This window comes from Macrotis lagotis, chromosome 1 (assembly GCF_037893015.1).
Source record: "Macrotis lagotis isolate mMagLag1 chromosome 1, bilby.v1.9.chrom.fasta, whole genome shotgun sequence".
In the NCBI taxonomy this organism is placed as follows: domain Eukaryota; kingdom Metazoa; phylum Chordata; class Mammalia; order Peramelemorphia; family Peramelidae; genus Macrotis; species Macrotis lagotis.
The window spans coordinates 61,325,725-61,343,534 of NC_133658.1; the positions used below are offsets into that span (position 1 = coordinate 61,325,725).

Here is a 17,810-nt window from a genome sequence, read left to right on the forward strand (position 1 = left end):
TACTACAGGTACTATCATGCCCATTTTACAGGTGAGGAAACTGAGGCTGAGAGAGATTATGTTCCCTGTGCATGATCACAAAGCTGCAAAGTGTTTGAGGTAGAATTCAAACCCAGGTCCTTCCTGACTTCTAGTTCATAGATTAGGATCACAGTATTTAGTTGCAGTAGTTACTCTGTACAATGCATATCTAAACAAGAATTACCCACCCACCCCCAAAAAAGGGAGATGGTTTGAGAAGTAGAGAGAAGTAAGAGTCAGGAAGACATGAATTCAAATACTACCTAAGACACTTACTATCTGTGAAACCCTGGACAAACCATGATAAAACAAGAGTCCAAATAGCTCCTATGCTCAAGGGCTGTTGAAAGGATTGAATAAGTTAATATACATAAAGCATGCTGCAAAACTTCAAGTGCAACATAAATTTTAGTTATTATTATCATTGCTGATTGACATGATATGTTTAAAGTACTGAACAGTTATCTAAAGACCAACAATTTCTGTTAAAAAAAAAACCTCTAAAAGAAAATAAATCTATAAATAAATCTCTAATTTCCCATTCTCAACTACTAAGTTTTTTATGAGTCTTTTTAAATGCATCTTTGCTAACCTGCCTTATTATCAGAATCACAGTTGGGATACTAGTCTAGAAACAGCATGATAAATCTTCCAATTTCCCAGGAAGCTAGTGAACAGCAGCTACCAACTTGAGTCCTTTCTATTGTGCTATTTCTCACTCCCCCAGTCTATCTCACCCTGACTACCAAATTGGTATCACCTTGTCCCCTCCCTTTCACCACTAAGGAAAAGTCCTTTTCCTAGGAAAAAAAGTCTTCCCCCTTGCCTCCATTTCTTCTCAGCCTCTTGTAATCTGGATTCTAAACTTCAATGACTTAAATTGCTCTCTCTGAGGTTACCAATAACCCATTAGTTGCTAAATTTAATTCATGGCCTATGCTCAGTCCTCACTCTTCTTCCCTTCTCTGTAGCCTTTCAGAGGGCAGACCACTCAAGTCCCCTGGCTCCTGGATACTCTCTCCTCCCTGGGCTATCATGACATTGTTCTTGGCAAGTTTTCTTTCTGTCTGACCTCCGCATTCTCCTCTGCAAGATCACTGTTCATTTCTACATTCCTGCCCCAAAGTTCTAACTTAGACCTTTTCTCATTATATTCTCTTCTTCAAGTGGATTTGCAAATCATTTCAAGATATGATATATTTTTAGTTAGACAAAGATAGAGGGGTGGAGCCAAGATGGCAACATGAAGGGATAGAGTCTTAGGAGCTCTCTGATAAAAACTCATAAACTAAGGACTCTAACTAAACTTTCGAGAGACAGAACCCACAAAGGGACCCAGTGAGGCAGTTCTCCTACTCAAGGTAACCTGGAAAAAGAGCAGAAAGGTTCTGCTCCCCGGGGTTGGAGGAGTGGCCCGCCAGAGGGGTGGCCCACCAGAGCCAAAGAACTTCAGCCTCCCGGAGGCAGCCCCAGGGCGCTGGGAGGCGCGGCTCACAGCAGCGGGGGAGTCTCCTGAGCTGCACCCTGGGGAGCACCGGCACAAAGTGGGGGAACAGCGGGGGACCTCTGCCAGAGCTAGCACATGGAGCCCAGCCCTCAGGGCACACAGCCAGCAGCCTGCCTAGACCCAGAAACAGAAGCAGGTGGAGCCAGTAAGCAGGAGCCCCCAGGGCATGAGCCCATGGAGCTGAGGGAGGGGAGTGAAGAGAAACTGCAGAGCTCTGTCCTCTGCCCCTGGAACAGGACTCTGGAGCTCTGACCACATTCAGATCCTGATCCCAGTCTAACCCCCCCATAGAACAGCAGGGCCCCCCCCCCACCTCGGCCCTGTGGCCGAGGGGGGCGCTTATGGTCATTCACAGACCAGGAGAGAGGACAGAACCTCACACACGGAGACCCTTGTGGGAGTGTCCCAAAAGCTCAGGAAGCACCCCAAAACAACAGGCTTAGGCTGGGAAAATGAACAAAGAAACAAGAGGAAGACCATTGAGAAATATTTTGCAAATGAGCCCAAGAAGGATCAAAAGACTCAGTCTGAAGATGAGGAAGCACAAGCTCCTGCATCTAAAAACTCCAAGAAAAACAGAAATTGGGCTCAGGCTATGATAGAGCTCAAAAAAGACTTTGAAAATCAAATGAGGGAGTTAGAAGAAAAACTGGGAAAAGAAAGGAGAGAGATGCAGGAAAAACATGAAAATGAAGTCAGCAGCTTAGTCAAGGTAATCCAAAAAAATGCTGAAGAAAATAGCATGCTAAAAAACAGCTTAGGTCAAATGGATAAAACAGTTCAAAAAGTTATTGAGAAGAAGAATGCTTTAGAAAGCAAAATTGGCCAGATGGAAAAAGAGATAAGAAAACTCTCTGAGGAGAATAAATCCTTCAGACAAAGAATAGAATTCAGGGAGATTGATGAATTTACCAGAAATCAGGAATCAATACTTCAAAACCAAAAAAATGAAAATTTAGAAGAAAATGTGAAATATCTCATTGAAAAAACAACTGATATGGAAAACAGACTTAGGAAAGATAATTTGAAAATTATTGGAATACCTGAAAGTCATGATCAGGAAAAGAGCCTTGACATCATTTTCAAAGAATTACTACAGGAAAATTGCCTTGATATTCTAGAAGAAGAGGGCAAAATAGAAATGGAGAGAATCCACCGATCCCCCCAAGAAAGAGTTCCCAAAAAACCAACCCCCAGGAATATTTTATAGCCAAGTTCCAGAACTCCCAAGTCAAAGAGAAAATATTACAAGCAGCCAGAAGAACACAGTTCAAATATCGTGGAGCTGCAGTCAGGATCACACAGGACTTAGCAGCAGCTACATTGGAAGCTCGTAGGGCTTGGAATACAATATACCGGAAGGCAAAAGAGCTTAGAATGCAGCCAAGAATGAACTACCCAGCAAGGCTGAATGTCCTCTTCCAGGGAAAAAGATGGACTTTCAATGAACCAGGGGAATTTCAAAGGTTCCTTTTGGAATGGCCAGAGCTGAACAGAAGGTTTGATCTTCAGATACAGGACTCAGGTGAAGCATGGAGATTGGAGGAGAGGGGGGAAATATGAGGGACTTAATGAGGATGAACTGCATGTATAGAAAAATGATACTGATAATATTCATATGAACCATCTCAGTTAATAGAGCAGGTAGAGGGAGCTTTTATAGTTGAAGCACAGGAGAAAGCTGAATTCGAAGATAAAATATGGTGTAAAAATGGAGTCAATAAGAAAAAAAGGGAAATAGAATGGGAGAAAAAAAGGAGAGAGGGAATAGTCCAAGCTATTTCACATAATAAGATTTTTTTTATTACAATGAGCTATTGCAATGATATGGAAGGGGGGGGAGGCAAGGGGGAATGAGGGAACCTTTGCTCTCATCAGAGATGGCTAGGAGAGGAAACAGCAAATATACTCAATGGGGTATAGACAACTGGAGTAAGAAGGAGGGGGGGAGCAGGGGGAAGGGGTGGGGATGTGAATAAAGGAGGAGAGGATGGACCATGGGGGGACAGTGGTCAGATATAACACATTTTCTTTTTTTACTTCTTGCAAGGGGCTGGGATTGGATGGCCTGCCCAGGACCATAGGGCCAGGTGGATTCTGGGCCAAAGGGGTGGTATGGGGGCTCAGGGCTTCTTGGCCCCAGGACCAGGGATCTGTCTGCTGCGCTACTCAGCGACCCTACAGCAGAGTCAGAGTGGAAGGAGAAAGAAAATATAGTACATGGTAGTGGAGAAATAAGAAAGGAGGGAGTTGCGATCAGCAATGGCAACATTGGAGAAATATGGAAGTAACTTTTGTGATGGACTTATAAAGAATGTGTTCCACTCGACAGAGTTGATGGTTTTGGAACAAAGACTGAAACACATTTTTTTGTTGTTATTATTTGGAGGAGGGTGCAGGGCAAGTGGGGCTGGGTGGCCTGCCTGGGGCCACATAGTAAGGTGATCATTGGGTGTCTGGGGCCGGATTTGGACCCAGGTGCTCCTGGCTCAAGGGCCAATGCTCTGTCTGCCACCCAGCCACCCCTACTATTATTACTATTTTATTTTATTTTGGGTCTTTTTTTTCTTCTTTTTGGTTTTTGCAGGGCAGTGGGAATCGGGTGGCTTGCATGTCACATGGCTGGGTGATTATTGGGTTTACAAGGCTAGATATGGACTCGGGTGCTCATGGCTCCAGGGTTGGTGCTTCATCCATTGCACTTGGTGCTTCATCCATTGCACCACCTGGCCATACCTACAATTATTACTATTATTTTCTTTTTAATTTTAATTTTTTTTCTCCCCCTTTACTTTTTTGCCCAAGCAAGTCTATCTATATTCATGGGGGAGGGGTATTTTGTTTACTTGTAAACAAGTATATTTTATTAATGTAAAGAAAAACATTTGTACAAAATGAGAATAAAAAATAAATTTAAATAAAAAAGAGAGAGAGACAAAGATAGAGACAGACAGACAGATAGGAAGAAATAAAATACACTCTCTCACTCAAATATAGTCCAAATAACATTAAATGTAATTTGGAAATTTTTTACAAAATAAAAACATGACAAAATATAGATAATATTACTATGTAGTTTTTCTCTGTCAACAGGAGCCTGTGGGGATCCATATGTATAGTTTAATGGCCCTCATTTCTATCTGATTTTGATTCCACTACTCTAAGGCATCTCAAACTCAACTTGTGAAAAATGGAACTTCATTTATCTTTCTCCCCCACCCACGAAATCCATTGCTCTGCTCCAAAATTCCCTGTTTGTTGAAAATATCATCACTCTTTCAGGATACCAGATTTATAATTTCAGAGTCATCTATTATTCTTTTCTTTCCCTCATATCCCAAATTTATAATCAATTGCTAAATCCTAGTTCATTCTGCTTCCTAATACACTATACTTTGTGATTACCTGATTTTTTTTTGTTGTTTACACTTTGGTGTTACCTGAGTGATCTAAACAGAATTCACTGTACTATCTTCTAACAAACATTTCTTCTTACTTTAAAAATAATCACAAGTTCAAACATTCTAGATGTTAAAACATCTCAATTTGGAAACCATTCTGGAAAGCTCAGGATGTCATCCTTTGCTATTGGAATGTGTGCTTTTATTTGTATTTAGCAAGGCTACCAAGACTACGTAAATATACTATTCTGATCATCTGTTGGGTGTACTGTCTAAAACTGAGAAGCAAAAAGGTGTGTGGAAATTATATTATTTTAGATCTTGAGCCTTTCAGACCTGGCCAATAATGACCTATGCTGTATAGTGCTTCATAAGCACACATCATGTACCTCTCTCCAGTCAAGAGTTATTATTCATCTGTTAATGTAAATAGAAGTTAAAATGATGAAGTTTTTAAAATCTTAAGTTCAGCTTTCCTTCCTGCCTCAAATGTAGGCTTGAGCCTTCTCCTTATCAAGGATAACTTTTCTCCTTGTTGACAAAATCACCAACTTCCATCGATCAATCTCTACTCTCTCTTGCCTTTGGAACTACTTTAGTATTAGCTAATGAAAAAATATCAGAATGAGTCCTATGAGACTTATCTTAATAATTACCATCCACAAAATTCTAGCTTTCCTTTCAATTTCATTTCCCTAGAGAAAGGAAGGCACTAGGAGAAGAATTATGGTCCTTTAAGGAATGTCATATAAAAGACCAGGGATTACACTTGTTTCTTTTAGCCCCCAGAAGAGAGAACTAGGAGCAAATGAAGAAGTTAGAGGGATATAAGATTTTGAGTCAATATAGTGCAAAATTTCCTATAAACTAAAACTGTCTCATAATGGAATAAAAAGTCTTGATGCAAAGGTTGGAATGACACTTGAGAGGAATTCATGATGTGGTTAAGTTAGTAGATAACTTCTAAATTATCTCTAAGATTCCATGATTTCTAAGTTTTGACATACTTCCCTCACAGAGAAATAAGCCAGTAAGATATTTGAGAAAGGAATTCATTACCCTTACCTGGCCCCACACTGACTTCAGTAGAATGCTTATTAATGATCTTAATTTTATCACTGAAGCCATTTTTCTTTACAATCTTCACAGCAGCATCAGCCATAGGTTTAAAAACCTGAAATTAAGGAGCCAAAATTCAATGTTAAAATAAGAAATTAGTAGTAAACTGTTGCAACAACTAAAACAGTCTACTGATAATGGTGCCTGGGCTTGAAGCTGAAGCCAAAAATGTCATAGAATTAATTTATTCTGAGACTTCCAACCAAGATGGCAGAGAGAAGACAGGCACAGTTTTTTTTTTTTAGGTTTTATTTTTTTAGGTTTTATTTTTTTTTTTTTTTGCAAGGCAACCGGGCTTAAGTGGCTTGCCTAAGGTCACACAGCTAGGTAATTATTAAGTGTCTGAGACCGGATTTGAACCCAGGTACTCCTGACTCCAGGGCCGGTGCTTTATCCACTACACCACCTAGCTGCCCCCACTACACCACCTAGCCACCCTTGGCACAGTTTTAAAATCAACCTGATCTTTCCCCATCTATCATATGAAACAAACCTCTTAACAGAAATCCAACCCACAAAACCCAGAAAGAAAAGCCAGGAGAAAGAACATCTACCTCAGGATTTGTCTCCCACAGCAGCCTTGGGTGAGTCCGGGCACAGAGGGCTGATCAGCCCTGATCAGCCAGATTAGCAGCTGAATTGGAGCCAGGGAGTCTGAGGGCCTGAGAGATGGACCTGCTGGATCAGCAGTGGGGCTAGAATGGGGGGGGGGGGGGGGGGGGGCCTTGAGTCAACTAGGGAGCAGAGGTGTGCTGACCCTCTGGAGCTTGCCAACAGGGCTGGGGGGGAGAGTTCCAGTGCAGGAGAGCTGCGGGCACCATCCCTAGGCTCCTCTGGTCTGAGGAACTCTGAGTCCACTCCTCCATTACAGCTGAGGCCTCTTCCCAGAACAAACAATTGCAAACTACTTCTGCCTCTCAGGCCCAGGTGTGTGAGCATTAGAACCAGCCCAGCTGACAATAGGGAGAGGGATGACCTCACCCCAGGCTAAAGCCCACCACTGACTGAAGGCAAAAGAATTCAATAGCTCCAACCCCTCTCTTCAAGCTAAGGGAGAAAGGCATCAAGAAAGGTCACAGACACTCCAGAGAAAGCAACCAGCACCTCCTACTGGCCAGTCAGAGAAATTGCACTCAGTGAGTAAAGCCTCTAGTGATCCCAAGACCCCTGTGAACCAGCCCCTCCCCAACTCAAGGTCTTAGCAAAATGAAGAAGGGTCAGCAGAAAGGTGGATCCATAGAAAAATTCTTGGAAGGAAAAGACCCTAACTCAGAGAGACCTAGAACCTCTGAGGAGAATATGATCTGGTCTTCAGCACAGAAAGACTCCCTTGAAGAATTAAGGAAGGAGTTTAAAAATCAATTGGAAAATTTGGTAAAAGAAACCCAAGAGATTAATACCTTTCAATAAGAAAACAAAGCCTTAGAAAATAAAATTGAGGGGGTGGCTAGGTGGAGTAGTGGATAAAGCATTGGCCTTGGAGTCAGGAGTACCTGGGTTCAAATCCGGTCTCAGACACTTAATTAATTACCTAGCTGTGTGACCTTGGGCAAGCCACTTAACCCTATTTGCCTTGCAAAAACATTAAAAAAAATACAACTGGACAAAAACAAAATGAGAATAAATCTCTCAGATCCTCAATTGGGCAAATGCAAAAAGAAAATAATTCTCTCAAAGCCTCAATTGGTCAAATGGAAAGCTCTTTCAAAAGTAGAACTGACCAACTGGAAAAGGAATTGCAAAAGGTTAATGAAGAAAACTCCTCCCTAAAAAAAAAAGAATGGAGTATATACAGAAACTAATGACTTCATGAGACAGCAAGAACCTGTCAAACAAAATCAAAAAATAGAAAAAATAGAAGAAAATGTAAAATAACTCATCAGCAAAACCACTGACCTCAGGGAGGCTAGGTAGTGCAGTGGATAAAGCACCGCCCCTGGAGTCAGGAGTACCTGGGTTCAAATCCGGTCTCAGACACTTAATAATTACCTAGCTGTGTGGCCTTGGGCAAGCCACTTAACCCCATTTGCCTTGCAAAAACCTAAAACAAAACACTGACCTTGAGAATAGGTCAAGAAGTGGCAACCTGAAAATTATTGGACTTCCTGAAAACACTGAAGAGAAAAAAAAAAGCCTGGACTTAATATTAAAGGATCTAGTGATGGAAAATTGCCCTGATATCATGGAACCAGAGGGCAAAGTAGTTATTGAAAGAATACATGGATCCCCTCCAGAAAAAGATCCTAAAATGAAAACACCAAGGAATGTTGTGGCCAAATTCCAGTACTATCAGATAAAAGAGAAAATCCTGCAAGCAGCTAAAAAGAAACAATTTAAATATCAAGGAGCCACAATAAGGATTACACAGGACCTGACTGCATCAACATTAAGGGATCCAAGGGCCTGGAACAAGATATTTTGAAGAGCAAGGGAGCTTGGAATGCAGCCAAGAATCCACTATCTCACAAAGCTGAGCCTTCTCTTCCAGGGGAAAAAGATGGACATTTAACAAAATGGAAGAATTCAAGAAATTCCTGATGAAAAGACCAGAGCTAAATAGACATCAAACAGGAGGTTCAAGAGAGACATGAAAAGGTAAAAAAAAAAAAGGGGGGGGCAGTAAAAGCAAAAGAAAAAAAAAACTGCTATCCAACAAATTGAAATCAGCTATATCCCAGCATGGGGAAAAAGATTCTCATAAATCTTGAGAATTTTAACTCTAACAGAGAATATACCTAGCCAGAAGTGATGGTCAATGACCTATCCATGAAATTGCTATCCAATGGGATGTAACTGGTTTTAACCCCACTTGGGAGAAAGACACTAATAACTCTCAAGAATTTTAACTCTATTAGATAAAATGTACTTAGCTAGAAGTGATGGATACTCAGAATTTTCTATGACTCAGATAGAATGATTTTTAAAAACACTACCTCCTTAAAAAGGGGACAGGAAGAAGGAGGGGATTGAATGGAATAAATCTTATTACATTAAGAGGTACAAAATACCTAAGGTAATTGGGGCGGCTAGGTGGCTTAGTGGATAAAGCACCAGCCTTGGAGTCAAGAGCACATGGGTTCAAATCTGGTCTCAGACACTTAATCATTACCTAGCTGTGTGGCCTTGGGCAAGCCACTTAACCCCATTTGCCTTGCAAAAAACCTAATTAAAAAAATACCTATGGTAATAAGAGGGAAAGAAGGGAGGAGATGACAAATACCTGAATTTCATCAGACTTGGCTTAAAGTCAACTTACACATACTTAGTTAACTTAAAAAAACATCTAATCTTCCAAGTATTAAAAGGGGAAAAGGGAAGTGGGGAACAGAGAAGGGGGGGAAGGGGAACTAACAAAAGGAAGGGAAGGGAAAAGGGAAAGGGGAAAGAAAGAGGAGGGAGTGATACAGGAGAGCAAGCACACTGAAGGGGGTGATATTCAGAAACAAAATACTGCAGAATAATATGGATAAAGGGAGGGGAAAGGGGGGAAAATACAAACAGAGAAAAGATAGCATGGAGGGCAATAAAGAATAAATCATCATAACTTTGAATGTGAATGGGATGAACTCTCCCTTAAAATGTAAGCGAATAGCAGAGTGGATTAAAAATCAGAACCCTACAATATGATTTCTCTCTCAACACACTCAATTTGGATCAATGTACAACATGGAAACAAAATAAAGACTGACGGATTGCATTTTGAGGGGGGGTGGGGGGAGGGAGGTAAGATTGGGAGAAAAATTGTAAAACTCAAATAAAATCTTTAAAAAAATTTATTCTTCTGATTCATACATATATTTCCATTATTTATTATAAGAATACAAATATTTATTTTAGGCTTATTTTATAAGAACCAAATAAGTAATAATTCAACTATCTCATTAAAAACGTAATTTCTTTTATTTTTTTCCTTCTTTTTACAATGAGCTTTTGCAATATGGGAGGGGGGAAGGTGAGGGGGAATGAGGGAACCTTCACTCTCATCAGAAATGGCTCAGAAAGGAACTACTCACACTCAATAGGGTATAGACATCCAGAGTAAAAAGGACAGAAGGGGAAAGGGGGGAAGGGCGGGGCGTGGGTGATAGAGGAGAGGGTAGATCAGAGGAGAGAATAGTCAGATATAACACATTTTCTTTTTTACTTCTCCCCAGGGGCTGGGATTGGCTGGCCTATCTGGGATTGAGTGGACTTATCTGGGTGGGCTCGGGGCCTCTTGGCCCCAGGGCCAGTGATCAGCCCACTGCACTACTCAGCCACCCTATAGCACATTTTAGAAAAGGGACAAAGTGAAAAGAGAGAGAAAATATAATATATGGTAGTGGGGAGGTATGGATGGAGGGATTTATAATCAGCAACAGCAACAGTGCAAAAATATGGAAGTAATTTTTATTATGGACTTATCATAAAGAATGTGATCCACCAGAGGCAGAGCTGACGGTATCAGAACACAGACTGAAACACATTTTTTTTCTCTTTCCTTTACCTTATTTCTCATGAAGGTCTATACTGGGGGGGGGGGGGGGGGGATATTATGTTTACTCTTAAACAAGAATATTTTAGTAATGTATAAAAAAAATCACTTGTACAAAAATATTCATAGCAGCCCTGTTTGTGGTGCCAAAGAACTGGAAATCAAGTAAATGTCCTTCAATTGCGGAATGGCTCAGCAAACTGTGGTATATGTATGTCATGGAACACTATTGTTCTAGTAGAAACCAGGAGGGAAACTTGGAGAGATTTGCATGAACTGATGCTAAGCGAGATAAGCAGAACCAGAAAAACATTGTACACCCTAACAGCAACATGGGGGTGATGATCAACCTTGATGGACTTGTTCATTCCATCAGTGCAACAGTCAGGGACAATATTTTATTTTTCTTCCTTAGGGATATGACTTCTCTCTCATCACATTCAATTTAGATCAATGATACCATGGAAACAATGTAAAGACTGGTAAATTGCCTTCTGTGGGGGGGGAGCAAGATTGGGGGGGAAAATTGTAAAAAATTCAAAATAAAATAAAAAATTTATATATATGTATATATATATATATATATATATATATATACATTTTCTTTTGCAGAAATTCATACCCAGGTGCTGCAGTGGATAGAGCACCAGCCCTGAAGTCAAGAGGACCTGAATTTAAACCTGGCCTCAGACAATTAATAATTACCCAGCTGTGTGACCTTGGGCAAGTCACTTAACCCCACTGTCTTACAAAAACCAAAAAAAAGAAAATCCATACCCAGAGCTGTAGAGAAAAATGAGATTGTGTTGTGAGGAGGTCAAAGCACATCAGAAAAAAAAAGATGGAATATAAAGTGTTACTGCAGCAGCATTATTATTTGGAATTGTAACAAAATAATAGTAAACTAACACTAACAAGCTAAGAAAACTCCAGCATTAAAGAGAAAGGTGAGTTAATCTTCACAAGAAGATTCTTGAAAGGGGCAGCTAAGTGGCGCTGTGAATAGAGCACCAGCCCTGGAGTCAGGAAGGAGGATCTGAGTTCAAATCCAGCCTCAGATACTCAATAACTACCCAGCTGTATGATCTTGGGCAAGTTACTTAACCTATTCCCTTGCCAAAAAAAAACCCAAACAAAAAAAAAAAAAAAAGATGATTCCTGCAATTACCTTGAATGCTGCAAATGAGGTAAAATGTCCCAACCATTCAAAGTCTACCTGAGAATAAAGTCACTGATTACCTTAAAATTATGTCTAATTATGGGAGTTTGTCAGGTCACTCAGATCAACCATCAAGAATGCATCAAGGGATGTGAGATAGCAGAAAAATCATGAGATGCAGTTATATCAGGGCTCACTCACTAGGGCTGAGGGTTCTCTGGATAAGGACCCCCCTCCATTTGGCAGCAAAGGCCTCTCCAAATAAGTGATTCTATAGTTACATCCATGATGAGGAGGAAGAGTGAGAGTGAGAAAGAGGAAAGATCAAGTACAAGAATAACAAAATGTAATACAGGTTATTTTGTATAATCAGCCAAGGTCTCAGGAACCCAGAGACTGAAGTGGGGGTGCTATAGGCCTCCAAATTCATGTTCAAACTGGGGGGGGGGGTAGGGGTAGAGGATGGCAACTCCAACTCTCAGACTTTCTTGTTTTCTTGGAGAGGACAGTGCTAAGAGTTGCTTCTTCATTCAGGAGGATTCCAGGATGGTTCCAGGTAGAGGGTAGCAGATCATCTACATCCTCTGCTTTCAGGGACATGCTTTCAGGTCTCTGAGCACAGTAATGGTTGAAAGGATGCGACAAACAGGAGGGGGAAAGAGTCTAATTCAGACACGGTTGGACCATGAGAGAGATAGAGAGGTCGTGGCTAAACCCAGAGGGATATTTTATCCAGGAACATATTGGGGGAAAAAAAGGAGAGATTCTCACAGCTGAGCTTAAGAGTATAAAAAAAAAAAAGAGACAGGTAATACAAGTAATACAAAGCTCCTGTCAAGTATTCTGGGCAGAAATCTGCTCACATGGTTTTGTCTCCAACTAGCCAGAAAATGCCAAGAAGAAAGGTCTTAGTTATTCTCTCAAGTGAGAGATTAGAAGTCTCACAGAAGTGCTCAGCATCTTCTGCTTCTTAGGATTCTACATGTGAAATTCTATCTCAGATTCTGTATAAAGGGAACAAATTTCTATTACACAAAGATCTTCTTAGAGTAACTTATTTATATATCTATGGATGATGCCTGATGATGATAATGGCTGATGATGATGATGATGATGATGTTTGTCTTTCCTACATGAGGGAGGTGATACTGTCCAAGCTCATGAATTGAATTGAATGTGGGGTGCTATGCTAAGATACCAGCCTCACTTTTTCCTCCAAAACTATTGGGTCTGATGGCCAGATATAAATCAGGACAACTAGAGATGACCCTGGATGAGAGGTAATCAGGGTTAAGTGACCTGTCCAGGGTCATACAGTTAGTAAAGTGTCTGAGGCTGGATTTGAACTCAGGTCCTCCAGACCTGATGCCTCTACCCACTGTGACATCTAGCTGCTCATATGTATATGCAGACGTGTATAAGCATACACACCTATACATATATTCTACAAAAAGCAAAGGTGTTTCCTTTGTACTACTCAGAGTGAGGAAAGAGAGTACTTGAAATTACCAAATTCTAAAAAGCAAAATAATAATCATATACACACAATAAAAAAGGATCAGAGAAACCAAAAGTCAAACACCAAAAAATCAATCATGGCAGTCCCAATGTAACAAGTTCTGAAAGAACAGAACAAGGAGGTCAGAGTTCAAACAGGCAAGGACCCCATCTTGCTGAGACTAAGTTTCCTCATCTGTAAAATGAGAATGAAATGCATAGAACCTACCTCACAAAAATCATAAAATACTCTGTAAAATGTAATACATTATGAAAATGAAGTCTAGAATTAATTTTTAAATGTGGACAAGTCTTCTCACATATAAAACAAGTCTAATGCATGTCCTACTCCTGTTTACATTTGGTTCAGAAGATGCCAGATACTATAGCATCTCCCTGGCTCCTTGCGGAACTGGGCAGGCAGGTCATCCAGGTACAATACTCGCTACTTCACAGAGGAAGATGCTGAGCTCAGACAGGTAAAGTAATGTGACTTACGGGCATGTACTGGAGAGACAAGTATTGAACTTAGGTCTCAGCTAATTTCCAGCTCCCAAATCTTTTTTCCATCACATGAAACTTGTAAGGAAAAAAATGATATAATCTATGGTCAATCACTAAATGAACATTTATCAAGAACCTACTGTGCTGGGGCAACTAGATGGCACAGTGGATAGAGCACTGGCCCTGGAATCAGGAGGACCTAAGTTCAAATCTAGCCTCAGACACTTAATACTTACTTAGCTGTGTAACCTTGAGCAAATCACCTAAACCCCACTGCCTTACAAAAACCAAATAAATTTTTTAAAAAGGTATTATTTTGCATTGGGTACCATGCCTAGCCTGAGGGAACAAAGAAAGGCAAAACCATGCAGACCCCATACTAAAGGATCCGAAGGAGGATGGGATTGCATCTTGTAAGGAATGAAATGCCATACAAATATTTTAAAAAAGGTATTATCACATAAGACAAAGCAATGAACTGGCAAAGAATGTCAAGGTTTTTTTTTTTCTAAAACCAAATGTGTTTAATCAGTAACTAAAGAAAAACACTGAAAAAAAACCTGGAGAAATTCAATCTTAAATTTCTCGAACTCTGGCCCTGGTCTCTCCAGGCTGATGCTAAAGATCTTGTGGCCCCATCAACAGTGTCTTCAGCCACTCCAGGAGCAGTGCTGTGTGAAGCATGGGGGACACAAAGAGGAGCCAAAGGCAGAGCCCACCCTCAGGATGCAAATGGCTCTGTCCAAGGCCATCAGATGGCCCTGGGCTGGGTTCTCATGCCCAGCCAGAAAGAGGACACGTCTGGGGTCCTTGCAGATGGGGGTTTTAAAGCTCAGGGAAGGCAAGGAAGAGGGGGTGGGGGGATCCATCTCCCAAAGTGGAGACTAGCACAGGGGTGCGGGGGCTCACCTCAATGGCATAGCAGAAGTCAGCACCGGCACTGATAGCCATCATGGACAGAAGTCCTGTGCCAGTTCCAATGTCCAGAACGATTGCCTCCTGGCCTCTTTCCTTCACCCTCCTCACAGCAGCCTGAATGCCCTGATAATACTTGACATTCTAAGAAAAAGAGAGAAACTTGTTACTCCCAGTAACACTGCCTTCAAATGACAACAGTCTGGTCTTACATTGCCCTCAGATGGGGGGCCTGGGGGGCCAGGGGAAGGCAGCAAGCACAACAAGCCCAAACTTCATATCTGGCTAAGGAGGGCAGCAAGGGCTTTGGGAGCTCACTAGTAACCTCCAAGCCCCACAGGATCCCATCACCATCTCCAGAACAACCCTAGTGGTGAGCACATGGGGGCAGCTTACAGTCCCTGGAGGGGTCTCAGGGAACATAGTATATAGGGGGCCCAAGCTGAGGCTTGGAGGCAGAAGAAGCACAGAGGTTGGGTGTAGCGCCAACTCCGAGGCCAGAGGCACCATCTCCCAGAACTAGAGGGGAGGATGATAACAAGCTGCTAAAAAAATTGAGCAGCAAAGGAAAAAAAAAATCCAACCACAGTTACCATAGGAATAAAGAATACCAGGGTTCATCTTCAGAGGAGGATACTCTTACTACCAATAAATTTTGAAACAATATTCAAAAAAGGAAATCAATTATACATGTGCCTACTTCTTAATTTACTTATAATCTAATTGGTGAACTTCTACTGCTTTAATGTTTTAGAAGGCTTAAAAAGCACTATTATTCATTCCAGGAAACATGTCCTTCTATCTGAGAAAATAAAATTAGTTCCATGAATGGCTGTTGCACAAAAAGGACATTTCTCTATAAGAACAAAACCTTGTATTTATTATCTGTAGTAATTTCTTCTAAAATGCAAAAATATCCCAAGTTATCTTACTCAAAATTTTAGAATGAAAGTCATATTTAGATTACAGAAAGATTTCTGAATGTCCTTTAAATCATTTGTTTTCCAATTAGGTTAAAGTGTTCAAAGATCCAGAAAGATCCATTAAAATGCTGAAAAGTCTGGCTTAGAAAAAGTATTTCAAGTTTTAAAAAATATTTTTAAATTCAAAGTACTAACAAGAAAAACATTTGATGGGGGGATGGGGGGAGAAAAAGGGGGAAGAGGTGATAGAAGAGAGGGAAGATTGTGGAAGAATATTACTTGGATACAACACACTCTTGGACAGGGCCAGGATGAAAAGAGAGAAAGTATAGAAAAAAATAGAGTGTAGGGAAATACAGCTAGTAACAGTATCTGTGGGAAAAATATTGAAGCAACTTCTGTGGTGCACTTATGATAAAGAAGGCAACTCACCCCAGAGACAGAGTCATTAGAATCTGAACATAAGAGTGAAGTACATTTTTTTTCTCTCCCTCACTATTCTTGAGGTTTCTCATCTTCTTGGGGGGGGGGTATGTTTACTCTTATAATAAAATTATTGTAATAATATAAAATAAATAAACCAAAATCATACTGGGGGGAAAAATTTGATTAAAGACATAAAAATATGGCTTTTTAAACAAATACCAGAAAAGATATGACTGGTATTAAAAAACCAGATTACAGTTAAAAACAAGCACCAATAAAGAGGTGAAGCCAGCACATTTACACCGACCCAGTGGCTTCAAGCATTCACAGATTAGCCAGGAAATGTTACAGTGTCGTCGCTTTTGCTCAAATGATGTCAAGAGCCCAGGGATGGCTTTTATAAGGAAAACAAGACAGTTATTTCTAGTTCTCAAGTTTCCAAGGGAACAAACTAAAGTTTCTAGTATAGCAAAACCAACACAATTCTAAGAAATCAATATAGTCTCCTCAAATTGCTGTGAATCCAGGACCTGTGTAAATCATGACAGTGAATTCTCTGGGTAACAGAGCAGAGGGCCTCCAGGTTAACAAGCGCATAATGAAACTACTCAAACAATGACAAGGAAAAGCTGTAAAAACCAGGAAGCTCAGGTCAAGCATGAAAGCCTCCAGTCTATTTATTTGGATTTATCGGCTTGCTTATGGTATGACTACAAACACAGAAGGACAATTTCATCATCACCTGTGAGATGTTTCATAAAATATTTTGATAACTCTGTTTCAGTATAATTGGTTTCCTTTGCAGTCCTCTGGATTTTATTTTAAGCATGTACAAACATAATTCTGAGAAGGGTTCCACCATAGGCTTGACCAGGCTGTCACCTGAGATGTCCAGGACACACACACAAGGTTACCTAAATGCTCCCCTGAACTGGGACAACAACAACAACAAAAAAAAAAGACACAAAAGTGAAACTGTCTATTATATGACTTAATCTAGGAATGATTTAACCCTGATGTGATCATTTTAAGAAAAAGTTTTTAACAAAAACCTTCACTTAAAAATGAAAAGATATTTTCTAAAAGTTCTAGAAGTCTTCAAGTAGGTATTATTTCCTATTGACTGTACAAGGAAAGAAGCATGGTCAAAAAAAAGTTTTTAAAAGGAATGAGAAATCTGAAAATAGTCAGTCCCTGAACTTGAAAAAAAGCTCCTACCACTCATTAGTCCATTCTTCACACAATTCAGAAGATAACCCTGAGTTAAGAGAATTCAGCCTCTCCCCCAGTTACCAATAACCATTAGAATACTGATGAATACAAGTGGAGAGAACGGAAAATGAGAAAGCCAAAAAGGAAGAATGCATATTTAATAGAATTAAATAATTCTATATTCTGAATTACTGAGTGCAAATGTCCATATACCCCAATGTCAAGGATTCTGAGAGATCTTAGAGACTGTGTTGTTAATACATGGGGTAATGTCCACCTCTAATAAGACCATAAGATATAATATAGGTATTCTTTAAAATATCCTTGTTCTGTTTGAATCTGATTCTTCTCTTACAACAAGTTCCATTTCAATATATGTTTAACATGGTTACAAATGTAGAGCCTGTATCAGATTGCTTTCTGTCAGGAGCAGGGGAGAGGGAAGGGAGAGAGAGAGAGAAAAATTGTAAAACCCAAAGTCTTGTAAAAAAAATGATAAAAACTACCTTTGTATGTAGTTGGAAATTTATTTTTTTTGAAAAAACAAACCAAAAGAAAATCTTTGTTCTACCTGATATTATCATTATTGTTATTATAAGAATTGCCAATAGGATTCCAAGTAGTTGATGATGCATCAAACAGAGCATCTAGA

At 40.2% G+C, this 17,810-nt stretch overlaps 1 protein-coding gene across 4 annotated transcripts in view; it reads right to left on the reverse strand.

Moving 5' to 3' along the window:
• The window catches only part of PRMT7 (protein arginine methyltransferase 7), a 63,880-nt gene that overhangs the window by 31,730 nt on the left and 14,340 nt on the right, over positions 1 to 17,810 (reverse strand). For all 4 annotated transcript variants that reach the window (XM_074202018.1, XM_074202019.1, XM_074202023.1 and 1 more), the window contains exons 4-5: positions 14,592 to 14,741; positions 5,995 to 6,103 (exon numbers count right to left, since the gene is read on the reverse strand). In XM_074202018.1, coding sequence (XP_074058119.1) covers positions 5,995 to 6,103; positions 14,592 to 14,741 — 259 coding nt within the window. The remainder of the gene's footprint in view (positions 1 to 5,994; positions 6,104 to 14,591; positions 14,742 to 17,810) is intronic.